Source organism: Tupaia chinensis, unplaced genomic scaffold (genome assembly GCF_000334495.1).
Source record: "Tupaia chinensis unplaced genomic scaffold, TupChi_1.0 Scaffold000259_1, whole genome shotgun sequence".
In the NCBI taxonomy this organism is placed as follows: domain Eukaryota; kingdom Metazoa; phylum Chordata; class Mammalia; order Scandentia; family Tupaiidae; genus Tupaia; species Tupaia belangeri.
In genome coordinates, this window is record NW_006159739.1 from 19,962 (window position 1) to 30,601 (window position 10,640).

The following is a 10,640-nucleotide window of genomic DNA, read 5'->3' on the forward strand; positions in this document are numbered from 1 at the left end:
CTTCTCCTCCATTCTCCTCTCGGGATCCTGGGCACGCACACACACACACGTCCAGTGTGAGTTTAAGCCACCAGGGACTTGAACCATGGTTGGCTACATGGAAGTCCAGTGACATAGCCATTATGCCAACTGCTGGTCCCAGCCCTTTCTTTTCATTTTTAAAAATTTTGAGAGGAGCCAGTAGGTGATGGTTAAAACACTGGACTCCCACATGGCTGACCACAGTTTGAGCCCTGGACCTGGTCGCTTAAAAATCACATCAGGCACATTTGTGTATGTGTGTGCCCCAAAATCCCAAGAGAACAGATCAGAAGGGATTGCAGCATGGCCAACCTCTCTAGGGTATGATTTCTCACTTTCTCTGTCTCTCTGTCTTTCTCCTGCGAGCACATGTGCTCTATGGCAAAAACCTAAAAAAATAAAAAATAAAAAGTAACACCACTCTTCCTCCCCAGGGGATGACCACATCATAATCCCTTCTCTTCCATCTCTCTCACCCTTGGGATTTTGGGTACGTGTGTGTGCACACATACACACCTGTGTTTTTCAAACCACTTGGTCCAGGACTCAGTGCAAGTAGCTATGTGGTGGGATCCAGATGCCTGAACTACCACACCACAGCTGGCCCCCTGGCATGTTTTCAACCCACCAGGGATAGGATTCAAACCACTGCTGGCCATGTGGGAACCAGCACCCTGCACACAACACTTAAGTAGTACTAAGGTGGGCTGGAGATTTTTTTGGTGTGGTTGTTATTATAGGGTATCTGCACTCACCAGAGAGAGACAGTGAAAGAGAGAGAGAAAGAGAGGAAAAGTAAGAAAGCACCTCCTAACAGGGCTGGCTACATCACAATCCTTTTTCCTCCATTCTGCTTTAGGGATTCTGGGCAGCCACACCCATTTGCCCGTATTTTTCAAGCCACCAGTTCTGGACCTCGAGCCATGCTGTCAGCCATGTGGGATCCAGCCACCTTAACCACCACACCATGGCTGGCCCTGTACTGGAGATTTTTATCCAGCACTTTTAAATGTTTGTATCACACTAGGAGTTCTATGTCAGGTCATTCCAACCCATGAAACAGCCCAAACTGTCATGTCATAACATCCAAATGTCAGAAAAGGCCTTCTGTGACTCAGTTCCTGACATCCTCTTCAGTCTCAGTGTTTGCTCCAGATACAGCAAGCAATTTGCAGCTTCCTAAAGGAATGAATCAAAGTACTCCACAGTCTTTTTTTGGGTTTTGTTTTGTTTTTTAGAAGTTTTTGCTATAGGGCATGTGTGCTGGCCAGAAAGACAGAGAGAGACAGAGAGACAGAAAGCAAGAAATAATCTCCCACAGGGGATGGCCACACTGCAATCCCTTCTCCTCCATTCTCTTCTCGGGATTTTGGGTATGCACGCACACTCCCAGCATGAGTTCAAGCCACTGGGTCCAGGACTTGAACCACGGTCAACTATATGGGAGTCCAGCGACATGGCCATTACGCCAACTGTTGGTCCCAGTACTCCACAGTCTTTGCCTGCAATGTTTTTTCTTGGCCTCCTATGTAGACCTGACAAACACCTAATTTTTTTTTTTTTTGGAGAGATTTTTGCTATAGGGCTCATGCACTCAGCAAAGAGACAGAGACAGAAAGACAGAAGGCAAAAAATCATCCCCCGGGGGGATGACCACATCAGTCTCTTCTCTTCCACTCTCCTCCTGGGATTTTGGGCACATACACACACACACACACACGACATGATTTTGAAGCCTCCAGGTTTAGGACTTGAACCATAGTCAGCCATGTGGGAGTCCAGCAACATAACCATTACACTATCTGCTGCTCCCCACCTATTTATTTTTTAAGAGTCTCTTCAAGCACCCCTTCCTCTATGAATGAAGCCTCTCCTACCTCGCTACACTTGACATGTTCCCCTTTGGGTCCCCTTGCAACCTGTACAGACTCCTACTACTGCACCTGTGCTTTCTGCAAGTACCTGTCAATGAGGCTGCCTTCCCCACCTGACCATTGGGGTCAGAGCAACTGATTTATTTCCAGTGCATGGTGGGTGTGATTAAACAAAATTATTTCTACCATCAAGGCCTAAGTACAGTACAGGTTTCAGATATGAAATTTTAGGACAGAAATATGAAAAATAACAATAACAGAGCAAATGAATTCTGTATGTATATCAAAGAAAGATTTCCTTTTATCTGTGTAAATAGGAACCTGAAAATGCACTTCAATTCTTACCTGTATTATGAAGAGGAACCAATGAGATGAACACAAAACACAAAGTTATCAATGAGAAAGCTACGATGAGCAGTAGAACAGTTATCATCAGAAAGAAGGTGTACTCTCCACTATACTGTCTGGTCTTAAAGTTGTGGAGAGCTGAAATACTAAGTTTGACCAAACCAATTAGGGAAAATGATTCACTCATGCAATAATGTGGGCACCATTCCACTGGTGGGGGCCCAGGACAACATATTGGGCTAGTCAACTGCACAAAGGAAAGAAGTGCTAAACCTGAAAGAATTAGCATATTCTAGGAGCTTGTAATAATAAAAGAAAAATCTCTTCTTGCAATCAACAGAAGAGATCACTCCCCCTTCAGGGGAGTAAGAAGAGATTAACCAAATTAACCTTTACCATTTATAAAAGTACACTACATAAGCTCTATTGAGTGTCACTTTTATTGAATGTGATAAGGCTATGGCAAAATTACTTGGAATATACTGATAACAGAAGTACAATGGTTCTAATACTCCAAGATTCTTAGACCTCCTCAGCTTGGCAATCAGAAACCACTTTTTTTTTTTTTTTTTTTTTTTTTTTTGGGGTTTTTTTTTTAGGAGTTCATTCTATAGGACTGTGGCCCTAGATTGTCTGGTTCAAATCCCAGCTCTGCCAAGTATAAATGCATGGGTTTAGGCAAGCTACCTAATCTCTAGGCACCTTAGATTCTTCATCTGTTAAATGTAAATGATAACAGCTGACATGTCACAAAAGTTGCTACTAAGATTTAAAAAGTTGACAACTGGTATCTAGGAGCTGTGTCACAGGCCTGTAATCCCAGTTACTTGAGAGACTAAGGAAGAACGATTCTGAGTTGCATTCCAGACTTTATTTCTTAAAAAAAAAAAAAAAAAAAAAAAAAAAAGTTCCAATGTAGCATCATTTATTGGTTTGAATAAATATTCTGATGCAGAGTAAAAAGTCTTAAGTCATGAATCTGGACCTTGGACTCATACCTGTTATTAGCTTATACCGGTTCTACACGTAAGCTGTAAGTTCAAAGAAAGAAAGAGGCAGTCCATGGGAAGGAGTCACACAACGCCTGGTCCTTAGAGACGGGCTCGGTACATGTCAGTAGCCATCACTGCCATCACACCATCACCATCATCACATCACCATCCTTCCTCTCTCTGGTGTCACCACACAAGCCTCTCTTTTCGTGTACATCAGCTTTCACTACATGCCAGGCATGACGCCTAGCCCTCTCAACATGCACCTGTTTATTTAGTCCTCAAAACCATCCTACAAGTTAGGTATTGCTATTCCTGATGTTACTGATGAGGAAACTGAAGCCAACATGATTTTTTTTTGGGGGGGAGAGGTTTTTGCTATAGGATGCATGTGCTTGCCAGAAAGACAGAGAGAGAGACAGAAAGCAAGAAATCACCCCCCAGGGGGGTGGCCACACCGCAATCCCTTTTCTTCCATTCTCTCAGGATCTTGGGTACACACACACACGTGCCCAGCATGAGTTTAAGCCACTGAGTCTCGGCCTCGAACCATGATCTACTACATGGGAGTCCAGTGACATAGCCATTACACCATCTGCTGGTCCCCATTCAACATGATTTTCAAGCAGCCAGGTCTGGGACTTGAACTGCCTAGTTGGCCATGTGGGATCCAGCTGCTTTAACCTCCACACTATCTGCTGGCCCCTTATTTCCATATGACAATTTTGCAACAAATCACATAAAACTTTGTGTTATTCTTAATTTATTATTTGATCTCCTTATAGCAAATCCCAAGAGGGCTCATAATTTGATCTTAAATTTCTCTTACGTTCTGGATAGTACCTAGCATAGTGTTAGGCATAAAGCTGTTTCCTTTTTTCTTTTCTTTCCTACAACAGAAGCTTTATTCAGTTCATTCAGAAAACTCTGACAAAACAAATCTCAGTTGCAAATATACAGACACAAGCTTCAAAGTATAAAGTTGTATGTACCAAAAATACAGGTAATATTTATAATGATAACTTACATATACAAACTAATGATAAACAAAAGGTTTCACAAAAGTTGTAAACATTTTGGACACTAATCAGTATTTTAGGCAAAGTATTTTGTTTCATTTTTTAAAAGAATTATTTATTTAATTTTATTTACTCATTCATATATTTTAATTTTGACCAGAGAGAGACACAGAAAGAGATAGGGAAAGTGAGAAAGCAAGTCACCAAGTCCGGGCCTTGACCCGTGGTTGGCCATGTGGGAATGTCCAACGCCTTAACCACCACGCCCCTTGCTGGCCCCCAATGTGGTTATTTTAAAGAGAGATTTTTACTATTGGTGTGTGAGCTCAGTGGAAAGATAGAGATAGAAAGCAAGAAATTGCTGCCCACAGGGGATGACCACACTGCCATTCCTTCTCCATTCTGCTCCCAGGATTTTGGGCAAATAAATTTTTTCAAGAATTATTTATTTAATTTATTTCGCTCACTAGTGAGTGACAGAGAGAGACAAAGTGAGAAAGTAAGCCACTGGATCCAGGAGAGAAACCACAGTTGGCCATGTAGGAGTCCAATACCTCAACCACCTCACTATCTGCTGGGCCCGGTGATAAATAAATTAATAGACATTAATAAAGCCATCATAAAGCTGTTTCACAAAAGAGTTTACTATAAAAACCTTATAAGGACATGCCCAAATAACAATGACTATTGTGGTCAATAAATTTTACCTACAATGTAGCAGGCACTGTGATAGGGCCTTGGAGCAGAATTGGAATTAAGATACTACAATTCCAGGGACCAGTGGGTGGTGTGGTGGTTAAGGCGCTGGACATTCCCACATGGCCGACCAGGGCTAAAGTCCTGAATCTGGTGGCTTACTTTCTCACTTCCTCTCTTTCTCACTGTTACCCTCTGTCTCTCTCTGGTCAAACTAAATAAAAATAAATAAATAAATAAATAAATAAAATAATTATTTTTTTAAAAAATATGCCAGGACTTATTATTATTAAAAAAAAAAAAAAAAGATACTACAGTTCCAGGCTTCAGCCTTCATAGTGGATTGGAGGAAACTACAAGGAATAAGAGAATGACAATACAGTAAGGTAAGTGCTATGACAGTTTATTTGAGTCAAGTACTAAGAGTGTCCTGAGAAGGATTAACTCTGCTAAAGGATCTAGAAAGTATTTCAACATTCATTTACTTAACAAATATTTACTGACCACTGAATATGTGCCAGTCACTGTGGTAGCTCTAAAGACACAGAGGTAAATAAAATACTCACGTCCCCTGTACTCAAGGAGGGAATCCCTGTACTCATATAATCTAGGATTCACAGGGAAAGTGGTTCTTGAGTGGGTTGATGAATGAATAGGAATTTGTTGTAAAAAGAAAGAGAAGAGCTTTCCAGGAAAAGGGACCAGTGATGGCAAGTCAAAAAAAGTTTATATGAAGAACAGCAAGAAAATGGGGTGTGATAAGGATGCATTCATGTAAGAGGAGGGGCCGTAGCGATGAGACGAGACCCACTGGGACAGAACGGGAAAGGTCTATAACCATGCCAAGGTTTTCAGAGTTTTAGTCCGTTTGGTCATTTAGGAAAATGTCAAGTGGCCAACAATATGCCAACCGCTGTGCCAGGTGCTGAGGACATGAATCAATAAGCCACAGCCTTTCAAGAAACTCAGAGTAGAGCAGGGCACAGGCTTGTAAAGAAACAACCATAATATAAAACAAGTAAGTGCAATGATACGGGCATGTGTAAGGCACAGGGATGGCTGAGAAAAGGAGTGATTAGACTCGCTCTATCTGGGGGCGAAAATAGTGGTCAGGAAAGGCCACATAGGAGAGAAGACTTGAGCTAGCTCACAGGGAACAAATGGAATTTCATAAAGTAATAATAAAAACAGTAAAGGAAATACTGCATAATACATAATATACACAAAGCTCTGCTCCAAGCGCTTTAATTATAATGTCTCACTCAAACTTTGTAGGACCTTACAAATAAGTGTTATTATTAATCCCCCTTTTATAGATGAGGAGAGGCACAGAGAGGTTAAAGAACTTGCCCAAAGTCACAGGATATAAGTGGCAGAGAGGGATTTAACATAGTCAGTTTTGTCTCCGAGTCTTAATTTTTTTCTTTTTTTTTTTAAATTAAAGAAATATTTCATTTCATTTGTTATTGTTATTATTTTTTAATTTGACCAGAGAAAGAGAAAACAAGCCACCAGGTCCGGGACTTGAACTGCAGTTGGCCATGGGAGAGTCCAGTGCCTTTAATTGCCACACCACCTCATGGCCCCTGTATTAATTACTACACTATATTGCCTCCAGGACAAGAGGGTAAAGGCATTATGGGCACACAGGATAGCATATCCAAGAGCACAGAGGTATGAAAGAGCACAGCATCTCTGGGGAGTTGTGAGTGCTTGACATTGGATGGGGTATAAATAATAAGAGGGGCAGGGAAGGAAGAAGGCAGGTACAGGTTGTGGAAGGCCTAAGTGCTGTCTAAAGAAAGGAGGTCTTGGGGCTGAAAAGTGGCATGGTGGCTAGGGGTGCTGGATTCCCACATGGCTGACCATGATTCGAGCCCTGGACCTGGCAGCTTGCTCTCTCACTTTCTCTCTCTCTCTCTGTCCCTCTCTGGTCAAATTTAAATAAATAAATAAAGTTAAATCATTCTTTTTTAAAAAAAAGAAAGGACCTCTTTATTGAAAGGTAATGAGAAATTACTGAAGAGTTAGGCAGGGAGGTAACCTGACCAAATTTTCTTTTCCCCTTTCGACCTATTTCTCTGGCATGAGCATGGAGGGAGAATGATGGGGATGCCAAGGCCAGGGAAATAAGTCAACAGACTATAGCGCTGCTCTAAGAGAGAAATAAGATTCGGAATTTAAAGTGGGAGATGTAAGTATGGACAAGAAAGATTTTGAGGAAGCAGAAGTGAATACAGATCTAAGGAATGAGAGTTAAGGATGTTTCTTAGGTTTCTATTCTGTGATTTGGTATATGATATGAAAGTAAATGTAGGAGAATAAGGAAGAGGTTTAGAAGAAAAACTAATGTATGTAGGGGGATGCTTGTTTATTCTGATTCCATAATTCACATCACTTATGTTCATCGTCACACTTAGTGATCCTCAACTGAGACACAGAAAGAAGGAGTGGGAAGAGGGTAAGTTCCAATCTGGGAGCTGTAGGTGAGTGTATGTGTAGTTTAATTTGCTATCCCCCCTCCTTTTCCTTTTTCTTCCTGATATTATGAACCCTCACTGAAAGTGAGGGATATTGCTTCTATAATTAGTTGTGAATATTCTGATGAAATAGAGATAGTTGAAAAACTTGAATATCTTCTATGAACTCACAGAACTGCAAGACTAGAACAAACTTTAAAGATGATCTAGGGGGGGCCAGCAGGTGGCATGGTGGTTAAGGCTCTGGACATTCCCACATGACTGACCATGGTTTTGAGTCCCAGACCTGGTGGCTTGCTTGTTCTCTCTCTCTCTCTCTCTCTCTGTCTCTCTCTGTCTCTCTCTGGTCAAATTAAAATAAATGAACGAATAAATAAAATTAAAATAAATATTTTTTAAAAAAAGATGATCTAGGGAATTTTAAGAATCATAATGATAATTAGAAATAAATTTTTTTAAAAAGAGGGGGGCTGGCAGGTAGCTTGGTGGTTAAAGGTGCTGGACTCCCAAACGGCCAACTGTGGTTCAAGTCCCAGACCTGGAGGCTTGCTTCTCACTTTCTCTCTTTCTCTCTTTCTTTCTCTCTCTCTAGTGAGTGCATATGCCCTGTAGTAATTTAAAAATAATCATGATAATGATAAAATTTTTTTTTAAAAGATGATCTAGGCTTCAGTAGGTCTTAAACAATGGCCGTCTGGAAATATGTGAGGGCATTTCTGGATATTACCATGGGAGTACTTTTTGGTATTTAGCATCTGACAGACAAGGATTCTAAACAAGACAGCTCCAAATAGTTAAAAATTATCTGGCCCCAAATGACAACAGCACTCCCTTGAAGAAACTCTGATATAATTCAATCTCTATATTTTAGGTGAGGAAACTGAGGTCCTAGAGAAAGGAATGACTTCTGAAGATCACCAATTTCACTGTAAGACCTAGACCTCGGGGCTTCTGTTAATACTTCCTTTCTGATCTGGGTTTGGCCAGCATGTGGAACATCCGCAAAGGAAGTCCATCTGAGTGTGTGAGTACTCAAAACGCTGCCTTTCTATCATAGCTTTTTTACTCATTTTTCTCTAGCCCCAGATCCTCCTCTCACCTTCAGAAATCTAGGCTGGAGGTGCAGATTCGGTTGCAGTCAGCATAGAAATCCTTGAAATGAATAAGGTCACCCTGGCCAAATGCATAAAAGGTGACAGAGCCCTGGGGACCACAAACATTAATGTAGTGGAGGAAAAGGAGCCAATAATGGAAACAAAAGAAAAAGTCAGACATGTAGGAGAGGTTCAAGATAACAAAGAGGACTAATTAATTACAAGTTGATTTGTTTTGTTTTAGTGAAATAATTACTTCAGCATTTATTGGGTACTCATGTTCATTGATTCATTGTATCTATTCCTTTCACTTTTTTGCTAACAGAAATAGGACTAAGTTTGCAGTAGCAAACAGTCCATGGAAAGAATATCTTTGCCAGTCTCGGATTTAGTTGTGGAGGCCATGTGATACAGGTCTAGCAAATTAAGATAAAGAGTGTAGCATCATCACCCATCCCCTTTGAGTTTGTACAGGCTATAGAGACTCGTATTTGGTACTTTAACATTCTTTTTTTAAAATAATTATTTATTTTATTTCATTATTATTATGGTTTTTAATTAGACCAGAGAGACAGTGAGAAACGGAAAGTGAGAAAGCAAGCCACGAGGTCCAGGACTCAAACCGTGGTCTGCCATGTGGAAGTCCAGCGCCTTAACCCCTATGCCACCTGCTGGCCCTGTACTTTGACATTCTTAACACTGGAACATTTTGCAAAAAAAGAAAAAGAAAAAGAAAAAAGAAAAATTAATAACCAAGAAGACTTGTCGTGCCAGTTAGCAAATACACTATAAAGCCAGAATGCTGTCATTAGAAGAGTGTAGCAGAGGTGCCAGAATTGATAAACAGAAGTCTGTACAGGTATGCGGGAAATAAAGGAGTGGCCAAGTAACACTTGCCAGAAGGCAAAGAAACAATTCATAGATCTTATATAATAGAACCCCTCGGCAACTCCTTGCTGTCGCTGTCCTTTGCACAAAATCCCTAGTCCCAAATCCCCTCTCACCTTCAGAGATTCAATAGTAGCCTGCTTGTAAATCTTCCCTCCAGCATCTTTCTTCTGAGGGGAATTCTGGATTCTAGGCGTTCGAATGACGTATTTATCCATCGTTAGAGGACTCGGACTACCTTCACAGGCTTATTCTGCTCAATAAAGAGGGCAGATTGTAACATTCCACCAAGACTGTTGTGACGTGTATTCCCCAAGGTGAAATTGGGTTCTCTGAATTGCATTCCTGAATTATGGAGCCCCCTGGGTGGAACTTTCAAGAATTCCTCTAGGAAAAGAGAATGCTTCCTGAGAACTGAAACTCTATATATTATAATATGATGGGTCTACTTACTGAGTTAGGAGGTGCCTAGAAGTGCGCACTGAAAGGGGATTCCAATACTGGCCCCGGGGTTGAACCTGGTGACTTCCAAACCCCTTTCCAACTTGGGGCACGGGTAGGATTTCACTGAACTCAATGAAGCGCTTTTAACAACTACCCCACCTCGACCACAATCCTAAAGGGTATCTTAGCAAGCAGCAATCAACCACCAAGGCTAAACCTCTGCAAGGAGTCCGCACAACAAGCAGCCACCCCAGGGGCAACAGCTGGGGGCAGGGAGGGGGTGTCAGAGGACCCGAACCAACTGTCATGCCAGGGATCCCGGAGCAAAGGGAAACACCATCTTCCTCTGGTCCCAGCACTCGAGAGCCCAGAAGGGGCACCCACGCGATCTGCCGTGAGACCCACCAGGGAGAGCAGTCCCGGGAGGAGCTGGGCTCACCCTGTAAGGTCCCCTAACCAACAGCGAGCGTGGGTACTAAACGAAGCTTCCTCCCAGCGAGTGGCTCATCGGAAGCGAGGCGGCGCACCTACGGTCCACTACGAACCACACTCCCCAGAATGCACTGCGAAGGGAGCGGGCGGCGGGCGCGCACAAGGCACTGTAGTCCTCCGAGACCAACTTTCTCGGCAGTACCGTGCGCCTCCAGCCGCGGAGAACTACATGTCCCAGCCTGCCCCGGGCCTCGCTAATCCTCGCGATGGTTGGATCTCCCGCCTCAGCGCAGCCTGGGAGACGCTGGGAGTCCCGGAGGAGGGGCCCGAGGCTGCAATTTCGGGCGGGGCG

At 42.4% G+C, this 10,640-nt stretch overlaps 1 protein-coding gene across 2 annotated transcripts in view; it reads right to left on the minus strand.

The window, feature by feature from the left end:
* The window catches only part of LOC102477426 (transcription elongation factor A N-terminal and central domain-containing protein 2), a gene marked incomplete at its 3' end in the record, with an annotated part of 17,570 nt that extends 7,148 nt beyond the window's left edge, over positions 1-10,422 (minus strand). The window contains 2 exon segments of one of the 2 annotated variants that reach the window (XM_027772218.1): positions 9,529-9,665; positions 10,262-10,422. In XM_027772218.1, coding sequence (XP_027628019.1) covers positions 9,529-9,630 — 102 coding nt within the window. 2 annotated transcript variants of the gene reach the window in all.
* Positions 10,423-10,640: the final 218 nt, after the last annotated feature.